Raw genomic sequence first — 22,448 nt, forward strand, 5'->3', positions numbered from 1 at the left:
ATGTATGCAGCTGAACAGCTGAAGCTTAACTTTGAGTTGAAAGAAAAACCCTCAATGACCTGCTCATGTGATTATATTTAAGGATAAATTGGCAGAAGTCTCATTATTGTCAGACAATTTTTAAATTTGATGCAGTCAGTAACTTTGAAGCACGTTTCTTCTGCAAGAGCTATTTCATTCCAAGCAGACAGTCTGTGGAATTATGCATGTTTAACAGAGAAACTACTGCTTCAATTGTGATTTCCCAGCAACTCTGTATTTAATTGTTGGTTTTTAAAGTAGTATTTAACAACTGCACATTATCCATCAAATCACAATTAACTTAGTCCTGGACAAACTCCAAGTTAAGTTTCCCTATGTAGAAATTTTACAGTTCAGATAAGACCTGATTTTTTCATTGCATTTTCAAGAAACACTTAGTTCGGAATTTTTTAGGTTGACATTTAACCCTGGTTACCAGACCCTCGTGCTTGCTCTATTACTGCCGTATCACAAGCCATAGAATAAAAAACGATGACACTTGTTTCAAATTTCTCTGGTCAGCCTAACTAATTTTATGGAAAACATTTCAAGGAGTTCAAGCTGGCCCTACAGTTGGCCCACACAGTTCTTTAGAACAAAAGGTCCTACATAAAAACCCCCAAAGATTCCTATTAATTCTTAGGTATGAAAAAAATCCTGCCATCTGTGACAGACACAGTTCAGTACTAACATGAATTGATTCTGTTCAGCAGGCTTCCTTTCTCTTACAAAAACATTTCAGGAAAGGAAGGTGAAATCTGCTGTGTGTGCTCTAATGTCTTGGGGAAATATCTGAGAAAGGCACTTCAGTACTGCACCAGGGATGTCAGAATAGGAATAAAAATACCCTCCAACCCCCCAAACTGTAAGAACAACATAGGCAATAAAAAACCCCAAAACATTTGATGTATCAAAAGAAGAGGTTTTGTAAAACTAAAATTAATTTCAGTAGCAAAGTAAACACAATCTGAGAAAATAATAATAAAAAAAATCCCTATTGCAAATACAGGGGAAGATTTCAAAAGTACTAAGTACTGGCCTAGCTAGTAACTGAGATGACAGTAATTTTCAATGTCATTGCCAGAATTAGTTTTGACTAATTAAAAGTGCTTCTGACAATCTCACTGTACAAAGATACAAGTCTAAACATATGGGCAACAGTAAAGAACCAAGAACACCTTTATGAATAATACTGTCTGATGTCCTAAAGAAAAATTACTTTGTTCCCTTTTTGCTTCATTATCACTCTTTGTAGGAGGGTAAACATATCTAGAAGCAGTGATACCACAGTAAAAATGCTGAGGAGGATACAGCTTTACAATGGTACTTAGAAATGCCTATGTTGAAACAGGGATTATTACAATGAAACATGGTATACTCACAGTACATGACAACATAACATGAAACAGAATTGTATGTTTAATTAGGGTAGCTTGAAATAAACTATGTGTACACAAGTGAAAAAATGCAACACCTTAATGGAAAGGTTTGTATCTAAAGGAAACAAATGTGTTTAAAACTAGTGAAATTTCTGTAGACCATTCCACTCTAGTCAGAAGTATGTAAAGGAAGGGAGTTGGAGAGGGCTGTCTTGAATCACGTTTCCCTTTTCTTTTGTAATTTCTTATTAATTCAATTTTCTATACACCTCTACTATACAAGAAAATCCTTTAAGGGATACACTACTTGACACGGCATGTAAAAATACTCCGTCCACCATCAGGTTACAGAACCTTAAGCATACAGGCTAACACTCTAGAGAGAAACCTGACAAAACCTCCAGGAAGACACAAACCCTTCCCAACGCTCAACTCTAAGTTTTGCCCTGAGACTCGAGGCAACACTGACCTCTGGATTGCCACAAAGCGTATGTCAGACAAAAAAATGCCCCTTATCTCCTATACAAACTGGTATGTCATTACCTAGCAACAAAATCAGTCCCACCAAACTGCGTCAAGTATGTCATATCTCAATGATTAGGTCTAATTGCTTAGTCTCTTAACTGAAAGAAAACCATCTTAAAAATCTCACTAACTGAACCATTTAAGGACAGCATTAACATATCCAGCATTAAAGCACCATTTAGATAATGGACACATAATCTTAGTTCTTCTACAACTATTTTCACTAATTGTTCTGTATCAGCTTCAGAAAAAAAAGGAGCAGCCAGTACAGTTGAACGCCTGGGACAGAAGTACAAGTCAATCTGTTTTGAATGTCAATCCCAGTCTACCCTGATCTCTTCTGAAGCTGTCAACAGGCCATCAAAAGGTGGCTGCAGAAAACCAGATGATTTTTAGGACACAGGAAGAGTTGCAAAGCAGAGCTAGACTGGAAATCCAGTTACAGTACTGCCTACAGTTTCAGAAGATTTGGATGATGGGGACACAGCACATACAACAAGCAGGAGGTATTGCTGACTCACTGGCCAGGCATTGGGTAGAGGCATGACCAAACTAGGCTTAATGGAAGAGAAAGCCCTGCAAAGCTACAGTAATTCCTGCTTCCCATGCCTGCAAAAATGCTCTGGGATTTGAAGAGGTCGTGGACTGTCTTGGCTGTCTACTAACAATTCTCTACTGAAATCATCAACTCAGATGAATAAGCACATTGTAATATGCCAAATAGAAGACCTTCTTACTTCTGTCTTCTACAAAGACAAACATATAAAAAGGCCTAAACATGACCACTCATTTAGAGCCTGTGTATTCATAACCATTCTGAAACAGCAGGCTTCAACCGGTGATGTGCACTCAGCAGTATGGCATACCAACTTTAAAGGTGAAGCCCTTCACAGCACCCCTGCATCTCAAACGTAGCGAGAGGTGGTACCTGGCAGTAAATGGATAATATTCTACAGTTTTCCTCCTCCAACTCCTAACAGAAAGGACAGGTAAAAGATAAGAAACACCTTAGAGCAAATATATGTGTTTAATTTTCTCTTCTATTTTTTTTTTCCATCAGTGAAAAACATACAGAAACATTCAAAGTCTAAGAGTTCAGACCAGGTTCTTGTTACTCTCCCCTGTCTGTATGGGAAGGTTAAATGCAGTCACCGAACTCTGCATACCACCCTCAGTCACGAAGAACCCTCTGGCACAGCTCCCAGACCAGTAAAAAACGACCATTTCAGTCCCCAAAGCATGGAGCCTGATCCATTTAAGCAAAACAAGTTCTACTGACAGCTGGTTTTCTTAGCATATTCACATCCACATATTTATCAGAGAAAAGCCCTCCAGGACAACACTGTTTATTGCAGGATTATTTCTGTGAATCCAGGGAACACAGCATTCACTGAGCAACAGTGTTTCTACCCTTATATCTTTTTTTCTTAAAATGCGAACCAAGACAAACCCATTTTTATTTTCTTTAGCATGGACGACTCATGAAAGAAAAAAAAAAACAAAACACAAACATACATTAATTTTTTTTTTTTTAAAAAAACCCACTTCTGATCCACATTCATGTGTACTACGCTGACACACATTTTAAGCATTAATATAGAAATTAGCCGTTCAATCTCGCACTGACTCCTTGGATTTAGAGACTAGTGACTTTTAATAAATGGAAACCAAAGACATGATGGATACTTTTATTACAAATTTCCTTTCCATACGAGTATCTAGTATACTTTCACTAGAAAGATAATTTTGAGCAAGCAAGATGCTTTCTACTGACAGGTTTAGAGACATTATGAATAATGCATGGAAATGCAGAGACATAAGGGGTAAATAAATATCCCAGCAGCTCCTCATTGTGCAGAAGCAGCCTCAGAATACGTCTGTGCCTACTTAGCAGCAGGAGATGGTCAGGTAGATGAGAAAGTGAGAGGCCTCAGGTACTGACACTGCTCAGCTCTCTGACCCTCTCCCCAAAGCACAGCAGCCATCAGTGGGGGATGAAAAGCATCCTGCAGCCCGTCCCACGAGGAGAAGGACGAGCCGGGGACACGCACTCACAGATGCTGACTAGCACCATCCTCTCAAGTTGGGTGGTCTGTCTATGGGGTTTCCCAGGTTATCACCGCCTCCAGAAGTGTGCAGAAACTTGTTTTTATGATACTACAGTTATGATGATAGTTTTTAAACAAAACACATATCATAAATACCCCACATTTCATTTTAACTTAATCTAATTTTTGAAATAATTAAAAACAACTGTTAATCTGCTTATTGATGCAGTGCATCAGTGAAGAATAAGCACAATTCTTAAAATTATAAAATGAAAGCTTTTTTAAGTGATTGATTTCAAATTAAGGAAACATTAACTACAAATTGTTGTTAATGTGTTTTGAACAATTAGTATTTTAGGGAATGTTTTTAAATTATCAAATTTTAATGAAAGAATTAAACCAGGTATAATTATGAATAATTATGGCTGAGATTTTTATAAACTAACACAAATGCTCCTCATCCCTAAGTGTGGGATTGTTTTTTTACTGTAAGAACTGGACTGGGCACTCTTGCAGCCAGACACCACACCACACAAGTCAATGGAACACCGATATTGACTCCAATGAGCCACAGCACTTCTCTGCTGCATTTTTACCCCCTGCTTTAATATGTGAGCTTTTTCAAGCCAACCAATATACTAACGTCTTGGCCCCAAACCATAAAAAGTGGACATTTCCCTCATTTTGCAAATCTCTCTTCCAGAGTCTATGACAAAGAGCAGTCAAAGTCTTACTAGTATTATGTTTACATCCGCCTCAAAACAGAGCAAATGTGCTTTACAATAACCCTTCAAAGCAGAAACGCTATATTCATATTGCTAGGGCTCAAATTTGCTGACAAGATCTGTGGGTATGTATCATTTTTAGAAAATGCAATGTGGGAATGCATGTTTATATGGTAGAGCACAAAAGCAATGAAACCTCTTGGGAAAGCAGGAGATAACTCCTGTTACACAAATAGGCCCTTTGCTCTTATTTCTCTACAAAGCTGAAACATTTGTATCTGAAAATGTTTTTTCATACGTCAGGAAAAATGCTGTTCCTGTTTGCTCATTCTTCCTAAGGTGAACAGAGTTTAGTATTAGCAAAATAATTGTGGGAATTTGGTATTTTTCCTGTTTTGTTGAGTACTTGGGAATGTTATGTTGGGAACTGTCAACTACTACTTACTCCACCTCAAAATCTGCTGCATTAAAAAAATACACTAGTGATTTGCTTCCATGGCTTTTGTAGATGCCATTACTGTTAGCAGCAGGAAAGAACTTTTATAAGCAGAACACAATTCACATGTAACATGCCATGGCCTCAAAGTCATTAAACTAATCCTCGGGGCTTCTTGAGGCTTTTTGTATTTTTGGCAAAAAGTATAAAGAAGTATGCATTGTTGCTTCAGTTCCCAAACATTGGAAAGTTAAGTATCTAGACTGTCAGCCCCTGCTAAACAGAGCAGAGATTGGTTTGGGGAAAGAACAAGAGACAACTACATCTCTGTTATTAAAGCGCAATCAAACAAACATTGAAAATGTACCCATACATTTTTCCATGGCACATAAAATGTAGCCAGTAGAATAAAGTAAGGTGCAACAGCTCACACGCAACTCTGGTATTATGGATTACCAGTATCTAGATACTATGATGAATACCATACAAATGCATAAGCACAGATTGAGTTAGACGAGTTAAGTATCTCAACTTCGATACAGAGATAACATGACAAGGTGTGGCATGGAACTCCAGGGTTTACTGGCATGATTTTAACATGCTATAAATGACAAAGCCATAAATATGCCACACATGTCATATGTACTAACACCACTCAAATATCTTTCTGCTATATTGCTCTACAACATACATCTAAAATCAGATATTCTCTAGGGCACTGACAGAAAATGCAATACTTTTAGGAAGACAAAGTGTTCCTTCATATTGCTATTCTGCTTGGTATCAAGAGGTTAACATCTTTCTAAAGATAGTATTGAAAGGGGGAAAATAACCAATGTATTCTTTAGCACATGAGTCATTTAGACAGACATACCTGGGTGGCCTGAAATACACTTAATCAACATGTGACTAGAGCTGAAAATACAATGGAAACTAATGACAGCCCATTTGCTTTTAACAGCAGCTGAGCAGAAGAATCCTTTGGAACATGGAAGGATAATTACATGTTTGACTACAATTATTCCCTCAGCTAATGTTGACAAAAAGTAGTGCATTGATAAAAAATATGAAAATGTAAAAGCTGCTAAATATATTGTGTGTGTGTTTGCACGTGCATGTGTAACCTACATTTTCTTAAGTAAAATATCTGGGATGCCTTATGCCTTTATCTAAATCAAATCTTGGGTTTTGTTTTTTTAAATTGCATCCAATACTTTATCCAGACCAATGCCCTGCTGAGAAAAATGTCAAGATACCACGTTCCTTCACTCACACAAACTCTATCACTGAGTTATTATAAAACTGTGGTAGTCAGTATTTCCCATCTTTTCTTCTCTACCCAGAAGTGTCATCACCAGTTCAGAGGAAAGCCACTGCAGTATTAACCAGAAAAACAAAGCATCACTGAAACAATGCTAGAGCAGTTTGACTGTTGTATACCTGAACAGTCTAATGTAGTTAATTTTTTGAAGCAGACATTACAAGACTGAGATACTGAAGGGAAGGAGGAACATTAAGACATTCTTAATTCCAGAAATGGAAGAAGAGAAATTTCATGAAAGCAGACTGATTTCTAATCCTCACCCTTCCATTTTAGGAGCAGAAATTTGTTTCTCAGTAAATCTGTTTGCCAATTGGTAAACAGATCAGTAAGGTTCAACAATCTTAAAATGAAATATTCAGATATTCTCCTGAAAAAAGTAACTTACTAAAGCTGCAAATTCCTAAAACACAATTAATAAAGCCCTTTAGCTTCTACAACAATACTTTATTCAAATGTGTTAAGTTTATACAGTGAACTTACCTTCCCAAAAGAAATTAAAGATTCCCCCACAAAAAAAGCTATCAGTATGCTGTACCGTAGGAGGCACTCAAAATATACTGCTACAGGAAAACACACCATAGTTTTCATAGATTATGATGCTACAAGAATACCCCATGTAGCCAGTGATGACTTTTCCTCATATGAGGTCCAGCCATAGATACAGAACTAGCCAAAAGAAGATCTGTCATTTCTCCACCGCACACACGCTTGCAGTAATCACTATGACTTTAAGCAACTTAAAGCAATAGCATGTTATCACCTAGCCAACATTTCTCACATATATCAGGAAAAAATCGAAAAGTTCAGAGATGAAGTAGAATCAAAACACCAGAAAAAAAACTGTCTCACTCACTGTTCAATACGTGGGGAGAGGTACAGCTTAGGAAAAACCTGAGTAGCTTCCGCATCCTCAAAACTAACAGAGAGAAGTGCAACATCTTCTCCAGGATCTTCATTCACATCCTGTACATAAAAAATAATAAATATAAAATGGCAAATAACAAACTGAATACTTATAAGCTTACAGATAACTAATAAGTCAAACACCAATTTATTTAGTAGACGCTTAAGTGGGGAATCTAAAGTGTAACCATTGAAAAATAGGCCTGGTATTGCCCTGGTATGCTCTGTCCCACAAGCAGCTGTGAGGAAGGAACATGCAAACCACTTAAACACTGTTAGGAGACCCTGCCCTATCTGGGGAGAAAAAAAAAAGTGACTGCTGAGTGGTTTCAGGAAGACAGTCTTGTGCCATTTGAAGCTTTGGCAGGACTGAAACTGTCAACGTCCAGAGAGACTAGCTGCATACCAGCTATTAACGTGCAGAACAAAACATGCCAAGAAACTTAGTGATAAACTGCAGGGAAGAATGGGTCTTAAAAGCCTAATTGTCTTAGATGAAAAATGAGACAGAGTTGACTTCTCAAATTCTGCCTTGATGTGCAGCTCATTTCTGATAGCTGAGAGAAAAGTGTACTCTTGGAAATGCCTATAAAATGGTCACGAGCACATTATGGCTTCACGAGCACGCTATGGCTAGAAATCAGAACACAGTTTTAACCTTGAAGTTGCAGGACAACACTCCATATGAATGGTGAGGACAAAACCTAGCTGCTGTCCTGTTGGGGTATGATCAGTTTATGGACGGGATTATATGGCATGGTTGCCTGTAACAGCAACAGACAGGATCTCGTGACCCACAATGTTCCCTTCAGCGTTACGTTTCCAAGTGGTACTATCATCTACAGTAGAAGAACCAGCACAGATTACAAAACCTTTTTCAACAAGACAAACAACAACAAAAAATACCCAAGAGGGCAATCTTCCCCCAACCTTTTCCCCAGTATTTCATATATTTCCATCATTAAGGAAAAAAATTAAATAAGGAACAGCTTTCACTCCTGAAGCAGAGTATGGCATTAACTGGCTTTTTCCCATTAATTTGCTAATTGTCAATCAAACAAAAGGAACTATTAAGACAGATTAAGTAGTAATGCTAATGATTTAAAAGGTTTCATTTTAATGGGCATTCTTCAAGAGATGACAAGTACATATAATACATTCATTCGTGTATGTATACAGTTCTTCCAAGACCTGTGTTTCTCAACACGAGAAAAGTGTTCTTTTGTTTCTAATTCTTTTCAAATAATTTGTTTTTTACAGAATAGAACCTACATGCATTTTACAAGCTACATGGACAAAACCAAACATATGTAATCTTGCATTTAGTATTAGTGTTTAAGTTGATGTGCACACACAGACTGACACCATGCATAAGACCAGTTTCTAGAATACCATCCAAGTGCTTACTGATCAAAGAAAATCAAAACAAGGAAGAAAAAATAACAACCCCAAAACAGATTAGATGAACACCACTACAGCATCCATTAACCCATACAGTAATATTACATTGTATTTTCTACACTCACTAGTGACTTCTTTAATATGAAGACTCATGCCAGGTAAAAAAAAAAACAAACCACGCAACGACATAAATCATCACGGTATCTTTGCAGGTTAAGCTGCAATAAGCTGATGCGTGTAGTAAGAGCAATAAACTGAGATGTGATTTTTTTTTTCATTTACAAAAATAACACACAACAAACACTACGGCAACTACTGTGGCCAGCACAGCACTGCATTATGTTCATACAGCTACTGTCCAATGCAAATTTGAGTAAAGAAATTGGCATTCTTCTATAACTACCACTTTTCAAATGGATGCATATTTTTGGCCCTGAGAAATGAAAACTGTAACTTAAAAAAGACCCCCAAAACCAGCATTCCTGTAGGTTTTAAAAGATGCAGTGCAATAACACCATGAAGCTGCTCAACCTTATTCCTCGGGTGGCTGCAGATTTACACAGATTTATGACAAAGCCCCTTGTATCTGACACCATACTGTTATTCCTTTCAGACTTTGTTACTTCTATTTATGCAAGAATCTGCTTGGTAGAACTGCATTCAACCCTAGTATGTTTGTTACAACTGCTGTTTATGAAACTAAACCAAAACCACATCTTACAGATAAACTGTGGAAAGCTTTTCAACTAATAGACCTTTTTGATGTTGTCTGTGCCAGTCACAACTTAACTCCTTCAGTGATCTCTCTCCTGGTCATCTCTACAAACCTGCTAGTGACTAGGTAAGATGATGGATCCTTGTATTACCAGGCAATGATGTTTCCCCAGAACAGGGGCCGAGATCCTTCCATTACACCAAAGTGTCCAAAGGCAAAGGTTGTTTTAATGCTTCTTATCAAACTCTGCTCAGGCAGTGTCTTCCCCTTTCCTGTTTCTGCATGCGTATTTCTCTCAAAGAACAGGCCAGATTTAAACAGAACAGCAAAGCAAAAATCACCTCTATTTTTATTTTTTAGTTGGCTTCAAAAGAGAGTGATATCCAATTGCTTTAGCAATATTATTCCCTTTTAGGAAAAAAACAGGCTGTTGAACTAAAGTCACAACACATTTTTTAATATTTAGGTAGCCATGTTTCTTCTCATAATTTGTATTTAACTCACAACACTTAATGTTAGAGGATTTTATTTAAAAAATTAATTTTATATTTAAGAAAAAAACCTAATTTTGTAAAAATTAAGAATGGCAATTTTCCATAAACATTAGCATCCAAGATTAGAACTGCCACATTAAAGCTCACAGAACTTTTTCCACACCACACTCTACAGAAGGTATTATTAAAATGAACTTCCACTGAACAAAGAAAACATCCTGGGCCACAGGAATTTTAAGGTTTAAAAACTGAATGTTTGTAAAAATGGTTGAAATCATTAGTTAAATATGTGACAATGCACACCTATTATTTTTTCCACAACAGTCTTATGCTTGATAGTAAAAAACCCCCAAACCTCTAGCATACTGCAATGTAAAAGATCCAGCATAGATTTTCATGGTGTCTTTCTGCCATCTTGCTATCATGTTTGGTTTTTGTTTTGTTTTAAATAACCTCTTCCTCATTTCAGAAAATGTCCATTCAAATCAAACAGGAAAAAAAATGGTTACACCATTTAACACTGAAAATAAATAGTTTTCTTTCTCAAGAACTGCAAGGGGTTTCCTATGTTTACAGAATACTATGCACAATGTGGACTGATCCTTGACTAAACCTCCAAAGTGCTGTGGAAATGCAAAATATACATAGTAAAGCAGTGTGGTGAGAAAGGAACAAAATAAAAAAAACCCTAAAGATTTTCAACCCACAGACTTTTTTCTATTGCAGAGACCTTCTAGCAACAACTTATAAGAATAAATAAAACTTTTCACAAAGAAAAGCATAAAGAGAAAGCTCATGGTATTTTATTCTAATTTACCCTTTGTCTACTTAGCCAGCGCAGATGAAAGGTTCATTAAGTAAGTATGTATTTTTGAAACTCAAGAACAAGAGGCCATATGAAAATACAAACGCAGGACAGAACAGATGAAAATGGAAGTTTGAAGGCATTTAGAAAATTTTTTCCCCAAAAAAACTTCAGGAAAAGACTTCAGGTATCACAAGACTACAAACTAAAACTTAAAATCCTACTTCTAATTGTGTCGGCACTGCCTAAACAACCATTTGTTAGTGTTCATTCATATCAATCTAAATTTACATTCAAATGCATGCTTCAATGTTTACAGCTGCCCCCTTCGCAAGATACTTAATCTTTTTACAAAGTTAGTATGAGTTGTTTATGAAAATTATCATCAAAACCACTTTAAATACACCATCCAAATGGCATTGTTTTCTCGTATCCTACCTACTGTAATTGAAAACTGGGAATTTACTGGAACTGACAATTTATTATGAGTCAGATGGTCGATAGCCAGTCCAACCAAAACATCTGCTCCGCACAGTCACAACTGCTATAACCCATTTCCTTTTGTGCCTGGAGTCCAACCAAGTTGTACATTACAGTTCCTTTTCCTTAAAGATGCAGACTCTGGAAAATCAGTTATTACCTTTTCTTAGTTATCAACAAAGAATCACCTTGCAACCTCTGATTAGGATATTCTTTCAAGAGGAGGTATTTCTGTATTTGGCATGCAAGTGCAATTCCCTGCACCAAATAGCAATGCATAAAGCGGTAAGTGACTGCAGGCTTATCCCAGGCAGTGGCAAGACCTGCCTTTCCATGGAAGTGGAAGACGTGGGAGGCAGGGGGGATGAGGCTGGGAGGAAAGAGTGTGCAATGGGCCGATGCATAAACCAAGGACCTGATATCAGGAATCTGGTTTAGCGTGATTAACTGTAAAGCAAGAATGAGAAGAAAAGAAACTTAGGATTTGGTAGAAAGGATGGGAAACGATGTGCGGGAAGAGTATTGGCATGCTTTGGGGAGGACAAGCAGCTTCTGGCCTGGGGGATGGTAGGAAATTAGACAAGGGAGCAGGACTTCTGGTAGGGCTGTTAAGTTTGTACCATAAGCGTAAACAGCAATTGGTTTGGGGATAAAAGTGAGGTAAGGAAGAGCATACAAGTTGTTCAACTTACTGGATGTTCCTTTGGGTAAGGAGAGGCCATGCAGACGACTGATGTTGCAGAAGCCTCCAAACTGTATGGTCAGGACAAATCTGCTTCAGGAGATTTCCAGTCCCAGCTGATCATTCCTACCTCTTCCTGGAGGTTTCTGACCTCTCAGCTCTCACTACTGCTCAATTGTCTTTGTGGTATGACTGTAATTGAGGGGATGGAAACCTCCAGAAAACGGGCAGGGGAAGGGATTGTTTAAAACAATATAAGCAAAGGATAAATGCAATTTACAACTTCTGTGATGTGATGGGGGGCGGGGGGGAAGGTGGAATAGAAAGGCAGAATATGGATGAGAACATGGAAGACTGAGTCAGCATTGATCTTAGCATCTGCAGCCAGCTTATGACAAGTGGAAGTCTTTTAACAGACACTTACTTGAATGTGGTACCTCTCAGCCCCACCAAGTCAGTCAGCTTCACAGAAGTTGACTGTGAAATTTATATTTCGGGATCCTTTCTGGAGAAAAAAGGTCTCCAGAGGAAATGCATGAGTATAACATGCATTCAGAAAGGTAATTTATCTTGGGGTCAAACTTAACCCATGTAATTTTGCATGATACGTACCCGTAATGGAACCACGCTTATTAACAACTGATCAGAGAAGTGCACAACAGAATTTGTTTTTAAAGCTGAAATGTGAATTGCAGCAGAGAAGAATACACAACACTATTTACTTCACTAGTACTAATGGGCTACTTGCATCACAATGGTTAGCAAAGTTTGGCCTTTTTCCTCCAAATGACAGCATGCGATAACTTGAAGAGCAACTGTCAAATAAAGCACAAGCAACTTGTACCCTTACTGCGTAGCACTTTCACTAGCCAGCTTTCATACAAGCAGTTACATGTTCTCCCAACCTTTTTCTACATGTAATGTTTTTTTTAAAAATAACAAAACTAGGAGAAAGCAGGCTAGGGAATGTGAAGTGGCAATTGAGACTGAGAAATCTGCTTCACCCTAGGGAGAATATGTAATTATTCCAGGAAATTCTTTCTCCTGTCTTCCAGGAAACCCACCAGGTCTGATCAAGGAGTATGGATTCTTTAAACAGGATCTTTAAAGAAAACAAAGGCAGTTACCTTGTGTGCACTGCCCACAGCATCACAGTGTTCCAAACACAGCCCCTGTCCCAAGGTAACGCAGCAAAACACCCGCCTCAGTCTGGACAAAGAGTGCATTTGAGCCCAGTATAATTCCTGCTTTAAAAGTTAGGTGAAAATCGTAGTCTGGGAACAACTTTGCAGAATCTGAAGAGCTTACTTATAGGACAAGATACTGAGTTTTCTTCATTAAAACAAATTTAAATAAATATCTACTAAGCATTAAAAAGTATCAGCAAGACCTCCAAGTATATCTTTGGGCATCAATAATTGAACATGAAAATAAACAGTGTTTTCTTTAAGTGTGAGTAACATCCCAGGGTTTTGTTTTGTTTTCAGACTTTCAAATATAAACTTGAGACCTGTTTTGCCTATGCCATTTTCTTTTATTATGGTCATGGTAATTTACCACTACTTTCACAATGAGTTACTATCAGAGTTAGGTAAAGAATGCTGGTAGGAAAAGCATGAGAAAAGACAAATGGTTAAAAAGAAAGAATAACATTCTTGTCCATGAAAATACATGTTAGATTCACAACTTTCAAGATTAATGTCATTTAAGTGGATAAAAGTTAATTTATTTTGACAGCAGAAAAAGTTGGGGTGACACTTTCACCACAACAATACTGTTTGCTTAAGTCTGAAAAACACAACCTAAGAAAATGAGGCTGATTTCTTCAAAGGTCAAACCCATGATTTGGTAAGTTTGGGACTCAAATTTGAAATAAATAATCTAGGTGTGGCACAGTCTAAAATTAATATTAGGTGCAGTCTAAAATTAATATTTCTGAACTGATTCCAAGTGAGCTAAAATGTATACAAAATGATTATGTAGAAACAAGAGATACAAAGTACATTTGCAAGAGAGGATCATTCCATCATATTGACTGAATCTTTCTAAGTCCTCACTGAAAAACTATATTTATTAGCTATGTTTTAATGACACTACAGTAGGGGATATTTTATATTTTTAAAAGAGACTGATATGTAAGATGCTCATGATCTTAAATTTCAATTTGTTCAGTGAAACTTAAGTACAAGTGTATTAGCTCTACTTGCTCTAATATCAGGTATCACATTCAGATTAAAATAAGATTAAAACCAAAGTTTACATAGTTTGGAATGTCTCTGCAACAAACTAGAAAAAATAACACAAAACAGGGAGAAACAATATTAGGAAACTAGATTGCAGGGAGGTATTCTCAGACTTGTTTTTTCCATACATTCACAGGAAAGTGCTTTTGTTTCCTAGGACCCCTATTTATCCAACACTACAGAGTGCTGCTTAATTTTTGTTTTGTTTACTTCTATCCTAATTTCTAAGGAGAGCGGATAAGTTTTGTTAAAACACTACAGTTTTACCATTAAAAAAGTACACTAATCTGAGAGATGCCCCTATTAATCTGATGAAGTTTTGTAGGCAGGAAAGAGATTCCAACACCACCATATCTTTCCTAAAACCTCAATCAAAGCAATCACCTGTCTCTGCCATCACCAGCTGATAATGGGATGCACGAAATGTTCGGAGACTTCAAAGCTTAGTTGGTATAGGTCACCCTGCCTGTTCTTAAACAGTGAGCAGCAGTTGCACCCACCCAGACCCTGCCAATGTTGCCATGTCTTGACAAACAACTTTTCACCTTTAAATCAAGAGCACCACAAAAACAGTTCTCAAAAATCCAGATCTTATTTCTCCTACCAACAAATATTGCAATAAGGTACTTTCCATCAGTGGTGCTACTGGCGGAATAAAGGACAGCACAACCTGAGCAACAGTGTGAGAATCCAGTTGAAATCATAAGACTGAAAATTTAAATGTTTCCTTATAAGCACATATCCTACATAAATGACTATTTAAAGCTTAGTTGCAAACAATGATTGACTTTTTTACAAAAAGGTTGTATGTATGGTAAATACGCTCTGAGTGCCTTAAAAAGTCATGTTAGAAAGTTATGGCTACACAGCAAGCAAAGGACAAGTAGTATTAAAATTAATATTTGGATTAATAACACCAGCATCCTAAATGAGGAACAATTTGGGGACAGCAAGGCAGAGAGAGTGAAGGAGGAGGCACTTTAATTAGTTAATCTAGGCTTTGCATATTGGTGACAAACATGCTGATTCTGGGCGAACACTACATTCAGTTGTATGTATTTACATGTATGTATGTAGGTATTTGTGTATGTGTCTTCAGTGCACGGAAGACTTGTTTTCACTGGTGTTTTAGATGTTTTCTATTTAGAATTTTCATCTGAAATGATCAGTAATGGAGATTCAAGATTTATGTAGTGATATAATTAATTCTAGTACTGTCAGGGTTCAGGTGCTCTCCGTATTACCTTGCCACGTGCCAAGACATTTCCTTGCTAACAGTCGCTAAAAGATATTTCTTTCACGCTTATCTCTGCATTGCTATCTACTTTTTACACTTTGAATACTGAGAACAACTGTACTAGGAACTAAAAATGTAGATCAATACCCACCCTTTAAAGGACCCTCATGTTCAGAGACCATGAGACAAGACAACTTTTTTTTTATATATATATATATAGTCTGAATTACTTAAAACAACATGAAGTGGATTTACAATATTTCCAAATGTAAAAATATACTTCCAATGCTCTCGGAAACAAGCAAATAGAAATAAAACCACAAAATACTTTGCATTTATATGACTTATGAAAGGTCACGTCCATGTAGTTTCTTTCTCTAGAAATCTCCCAAAGCTATCAAGCTGATTCCTCAACATGTAGTTATGATGCATTTTTTAACACAAGCCCTATGTTTTTAAGCTCGCTTTCCCAGGTAAAGATTTGGGGACACGTGCAACTTGGAATTCAAATCCCTGAAAAGGATTTCACTGAGACTCGAATCTCTCCAGTCACCTCTTCAGATGACTGGACTTTAATTTATTCAGAAAGCAGTATTTGCATTCTTCTCCCCCATTTTACTGATTTCCCATCTCTTTAAAAATAGTAATGTCATTGCAGAGGCCAAAGAGCAGTTCTCATGTCCAGTGGAAATCAAGATCTCTTAATAAATGCCCAAATACTTAACTAAAGTACCAACAGATCACTAATACAGTTTGAAATAAAATCATCTTCCTGCCAAGCCAATTTTCTACTCACCAAATACAGCTTTTCTATACACAGATATTTATATTTTATATACGTAAATTGCCAAAACCATAATAGATTAGTATACAGGGCTCATGACTGAAAGAAGATTCAGAGGTAACAATTATATTTGGGAAGACTATAATGTATTTGTGCAAGTAAGTATCCTGGGTACAAACCTAAGTCTTAGAAGGACAGCATGACACTAATGAGAATGTTTTTTTAAAGATAATGAAATGGTTCATTGATACAATTAATAAATCTCACAAGAAAAAAAAAAGAGTAAGAGTTAAAATACTGTGAGAGACACATCTGTAAGTATTTCTGTAACCATGTTGTGGTTGGAAGTCAGCATAGGTGTTTATTTTTTAAATCAATCCAACTTCTTAATAAAAGCTTTTTTCCCCCCTGCTCTCCACATATTCTTCTATGTTCCTGGTTCAGTGAATATCTCTGCAGAATCAGAAATACTATAGATTACATGGGTCACAACAAGAATGCCAGAGTAAAGCCATATTCTGAGACAGATCTTCAGTGAACCAGGAAGTACCAAGATTTCACAGATGAAAAAGTGAATAATCAAAGTGTAAGGTAAAAACAAGTGAAGTTACACTTGCTCAGTGTTCTTTCACCGTTGCAGCTTAGTATTGCTGACCTGATTTAAAAATATGAAATACTTTCTTTTAAAACAAGGTGCAAATATTAAAAGTATTAACTGAGTTTAGTCAATTGCTGTTTCCTGAGAACGACAGGAATGTTTCTTATTAAAGTCCACAGCACTTTTGATTCACAAACTGTTTATTATGCATTCCTGTTTCAAGTGTATAATATTTATATTTCTTTTTGAGAGAATTCCATTATCCCTTTGTCCCACTATTACATTTATGTCTACAGGATCTTGAAAGAGTGTGTCTGTGTGGGGCATTTTCTGCTTTGTACAAAGAATATGCAAGTTGGAGCATCCTGTCCCCTTGAGCCCTATTTACAAACATTCATCATTCCAGCAAACAATGTGCTTGGTGTAATTACACACACAAGTGTGCATGTATACAGATGTCACAAAGAGTAAGAACCCAATCTTGGGGGGGGGGGGGAAGGTTCTTCCAGTAAGAAGAGAAACACAGCTTTTTTTTCTTGCATTTGTGTGAAGGTGGATCCTGCTACAGGTGTTAAGCAGAACACTGGAATGAGGGATAAAAGCTGTATTAGTCAAAAATGATTATGACATTGGTCTTTCAGAGTTCACAGCTGTATTGGTATGTAAATCAGCTGCATAATGTGAAGAAAAATTCACAGGGATAGTCTCTGTTCTATATATAATAAAAAAGTCACATTCTGTGACATTCTCTGTCAAGAGAGGTCTCTGGAACTTATAGTGAGACAGTAACTCTGGTACTTCAGCATACTACTCGGGTTCAGGTTGACTCATCTGTTTTTGTTTACCTTGCCCAAGACAGTGTCTGAAACACAGGGTGTCCAGCTCAGATGTGGTCCCAATGAATTAAAGTGCTAGTTACTAGAATAATACATCACATATTTCCAGATGAAAGATTGATTCCATCGCTGAGATTTCCCTGATGACTGACTCAGAAAAGATCACCAGATCTCTTCCCCTATCTGTTCCTTCAGTGCATCCATCACCAACCTGGGATGAAGGATTTGGGGAAGTATTGTTAATCTCTTTCACAGCATCTGGAGCTGTGTTTTAATGAAAAAGATATGGGTTCAAAGGCCCCTAATATTGATACCGCCCTTGAATTTTCAAAGTCCTTCCTGACACTTTCATATCATCTGTTCAAAGGTTCAAGGGATAATTTTCTGTAAATCTAATCCAACTTTTAATACTCTCACAATGCCCCAAATCACTTGCATATGTTCAACAGCTTCAGCACAGCATCCCAGCATGCGCAAATCAACAGAGATGATTACCCTCTGCTCTAAGTCAGATATTCAGCTTTCTGTCCATAAAACTGAGCGGTATGTTCTTTGGCAAAAAGTATGATGTCATCGCACACAAGCAAGACTTGGATCATAACAACAGAGTTTGAAATGGAACTTTCTTACCCTGTTGTATAGGAGAGAGCATTTGATAGTTTTATCTTCCCTTCTTTTTTTCTTTTTAAGAAATTAAAGACTACATTCTTTTCAGAAGTTTCCTGAACTAATGCCAGCTTGATGTTCAAACATCACAACTGATAGGATTTGCTGGACGGTTATTCACTGGGTTCCACCCTGCTGTTATGAACAGTTAGAGTGGACTGACAAGACAATGGCTACTCTTCTACTTCCTACTTCTTCATGAACCTCAGTTCCCCTACTGGCATCAGTTTCAAAAGAATGTAGTCCTTCATTTGTATCATATATGTATGCCTATAGTGGGACCCACTTATGACACTTCTTTGGGGACAAAATATTAAGAATTTTAAAGAGAGCTTAATAAAAGTGCAGATTTGGAAATCACTTTAAAAATAAAATAGCATAAGAAAACCAAAGTAACTGCCAACTAAAAAACCGAGAAGCCAGTTCTTGTCATCGTATAAAAACAGATGAAAACCAGTGATGTTAAATAGCAACACTTAAAATCCTATGTACATTAGCAAGCCGCAAGTCCAAAACCACAGAGCCTTTTCTACTAAGACAACACTTTGAAAACAGTTGTGTTTACCAGTGACAAAATTGTAGTAAATAGCATTTTAAGGATCGCGGGAGAGGGAAGATTCAAGTCACATGCATTCTGGGAATTCTCTAAAATTGCCAAATTCAGGTCAATTTTTCTAATTAATCTTTCCACCATTAGCAACTTGCTTTTTGCAAGCCCATGTAAAATTGCTTCTACCATCTTGATATCTCATGTGCAAAATCCCCGGTTTTGCAATTTATGGTGTTTATCTAGAAATAAAATGTGTCTCATCTTTTACTTCTGGGGTCCAAACATAATGTTAGAAGCCTATCCTATCTTGCTATTTTCTGAATATTAAGAAAAGTTGAAATTTTGGCCCACTGTTTTCACTTTGTATGCTGCACCTCCACAGTCGTCACAGAAGAAAACCACCTACGCGTACATTCTGCCCCAGCCCCCACAACCACCCAATATGTCAATTTCTACTGCTTTTGAAACAGAAAAAATTATTATGGAATGAGAGGGGTTGATAAAAACATTTTAAGCTAGATATCACATCTAGATTCAAATAAAAATGTTGAGAAACACTGCTTTAACCATAAACATAGTTCAAGTATTAGCCATGAGATAAATCTGTCAAAAAGCCCATCCTAATTAAGACTGAATACATTAAACAAAACCACTAACTAGTGGCAATATGTTCTTTTTAAGATCTAACAGAAGACTGACTCTACAAAGAGTCATAATTGAAATAGCATACAATGAAACATCACCACATAGGGAATCCCAGAAACAGTGCTAATGTAAGGTCTTGTAAAGTATTAGGGAATATGAAAATTTAGCAAGTAAAACTGTGAATGTAGTAACAGAAATAGGCTGTGTATTTCAACAAAAAATTTAGGAGCTATCCATGGAGTGTGTGAGTATTTTTTTATCATCACAGTTAAAGGAACTGCTAGGCATAACACTGAAATCCAACACCATCTTAGTTTTATTTTACAGCTATGCAGAGAACGGATCTTCCTTTGTATTAACTTTACAGTTCTGCAGACTATATAGCCATGGGATTAAACTAAAAATTCTGTTAGCAAAGCAGCAGTAGCCATATGTTTCTGTTACATGCAGTTCATTAGCAATATAACAACTCATGTTTAAGTGAAAATTATAATAGACCTGACTTGTTCAAATAAATCTATCTGCATTTGCATTGATATTTGTAAAAGCAAGGACAAATGGTCAATTTAATAATGTATTTCAAAAACTGTTACAAATAATGGTTACAGTCAATACTTACCTAGGCTTTAAATCCAATAAATGTCACCGTAATCCTAGCATCACTGAAAACAGTAAATCCAGGAAAACAAATCAGTCTAACTAGAAATACAACCTCAACTCAGACTGGTTTCATTCTACAATCTAAATACAGCTACACAGAGTTACATACACTGGGAACGGACCCTTAGTTTTACTTCGGCTAGGTACTTCTTTCAAAAGTATAGCTGTTTGCTACAATAAAATTTATAGCATTTTGCCTAGATTAGTTTCAAACAATTCAAGAAATAGCACTTGACTGCAACCCATGGTAAAGTGCCCTACAGCCAAGTATGTTAAAAGACAATATTTCAAGAGAAGATATGCCAATTTATTAATCTTCACCTTCCTTTCCACAATGTTATCATGACAATGATAAGCTCCTTAGATATACACATGGCATATGCAGGTGCACATACACATATGTATGCGTACAAGTTCTTTTAAAAGAAGTTACACTCTAGTTACCAGATGGTCACTGCAGTAATTAGCTTAAATGAAACAGAAGTGAAGATCCGTCTATCCTCTCATTTTTTTGTTGCTTCATTTGGGATCCACACTACAGTCTTGCCAACTCTGACCTTTCAGCCCAGACAGTTATTCATGAACAAGAACTTCTCATTAACTATGAGCTTGAGACTCTTCTCTCTCCATACAGCATTGTTAACTACCTGGTCCACAAGAGAAGCTATTCCTCCTTTTACTTATACTTGGCACCACAGCAATGTCCAGGAAGCTCTGTCTAGATCAAGCCTTCAGTTCTCTTGATAGGTCCCCAGACTCTTTGAGCAATATTAAACAGAAATTATTAAATATTCTTTGGAAATAACCATCAACCCGGTTCCCTGTGAGCACATGCTTTTTAGCCCCTGTAGTCTAATTCAATCAATATGAAAAACTTCTAGAGTCTTCCAGTTTTCCAACAGGTCTACTTCTGAAACTGCTTTTCAGCTGGGCTGTAACACTCTCCCAATTTTATCAATGGCAATATTTATACTTTATAAAAAGAAACTTTCAGTATTTTCCTTCTCCTCTCTAAAAAAATTATGCCATTTCCTTTTTTCTTCCTCCACATTCAATTCCTCACTATCCTAAACTGAAGGACTTCATAAAGGTTTTTTGTTTGGTTTGTGTGGTTTTATTTTTTATTTTATTTCCATGGCATGTGTGATCTGTCTGGGAACAGAAGCTTCAATTGCTTGTGTCCCTTCAGCCTGAAATATAAGCTGGTTGCTTAAACATACCTGTGTTGGTTTTTACTCAGAACAACTGCACTTACATAACACTAGTTTGTCTTAAGGGAACCCTGTGTCCAAACAGATGTGCTTATGGTAAATAGCTGTTTTGTTTGTTTTTAATAAATATAGAACAGATATCCATTTCCACTAGGACTAGTCAGCACCTACAGATTTGTATTTATTTTCTTCCCCCAAAAGTTTTATTTCATTCATTCTGAGAGCAGTGTAAACCCCACTGCATTAATCAAGGATAGAGTGTTCCCACATTAAGAAATATTCTCTGCAGGTATTTTCGTATCTATGAAATTGGTTTCCAAGATGCTTTATATTAAAACTTTAATCTTCACAAGATTACTATAATTATTAGTTGCACTGTAATAACTGGTTTTGTGGCAACCACGTGTTTGATGCTGTATTGTTAAAAGAGGAGCAGTCCCTTTTATAAGTTTTTACTATCTGGAAGGCAGATGTATAAAGATACCAGGAAAGTCCAGAGACAAAACTAAACATCCCAATTTTTCTCTTAATGTTTGTTTGCTTTGTATTGTAATTAACTCGTTTTTATAGCTCTCACAACAAATTATTTTAGAACAAGGAAAGGAACTAACTGAAGGGGATTCTTTGCCATAGCCAGTTTCACTCTGGGACATACTAATATGCAAGGCACAGTTATTTGAGAAAAGGGGAGAACAGAACAGACACGCTCAGACAATATAATCACTGATGCCTCATTTCCCTAGGAAACCAAGCTCATATTACAGCTAAATGAACAATGTGGTTCACCTGAAATTCTGAAATATGGCAGGTAAACCCTTGACATAAAAATGTATGAAGAATTTCTTCATGGAAATGTGTTCAGAGGATGTCAGCAGCACCCCACTCTTTCCAGAGGCTGTTGTTTCCAATTGAAAAGCCATTCTTGAGAAGGAAAAATGGAAGTCTATCTTGTTGTACAGGCAGATAGATGGCAGAGATGACTATGACAGGTACTTGCAGCAAGTCCACGATAACCTGTAGTTAAGGTTCAGTAAGCCTAGAAAGTGGAGGCTCAAGACTGATGGTGAAATGACTGTTGTT

At 36.8% G+C, this 22,448-nt stretch overlaps 1 protein-coding gene across 2 annotated transcripts in view; it reads right to left on the minus strand.

The window, feature by feature from the left end:
- BABAM2 (BRISC and BRCA1 A complex member 2) overlaps positions 1 to 22,448 on the minus strand; it is a 179,185-nt gene that overhangs the window by 73,995 nt on the left and 82,742 nt on the right. For both annotated transcript variants that reach the window (XM_052806382.1, XM_052806383.1), the window contains exon 7: positions 7,312 to 7,421. In XM_052806382.1, the coding sequence (XP_052662342.1) occupies positions 7,312 to 7,421 (110 nt within the window). The remainder of the gene's footprint in view (positions 1 to 7,311; positions 7,422 to 22,448) is intronic.

This window comes from Harpia harpyja, chromosome 13, assembly GCF_026419915.1.
Source record: "Harpia harpyja isolate bHarHar1 chromosome 13, bHarHar1 primary haplotype, whole genome shotgun sequence".
Lineage (NCBI taxonomy): Eukaryota > Metazoa > Chordata > Aves > Accipitriformes > Accipitridae > Harpia > Harpia harpyja.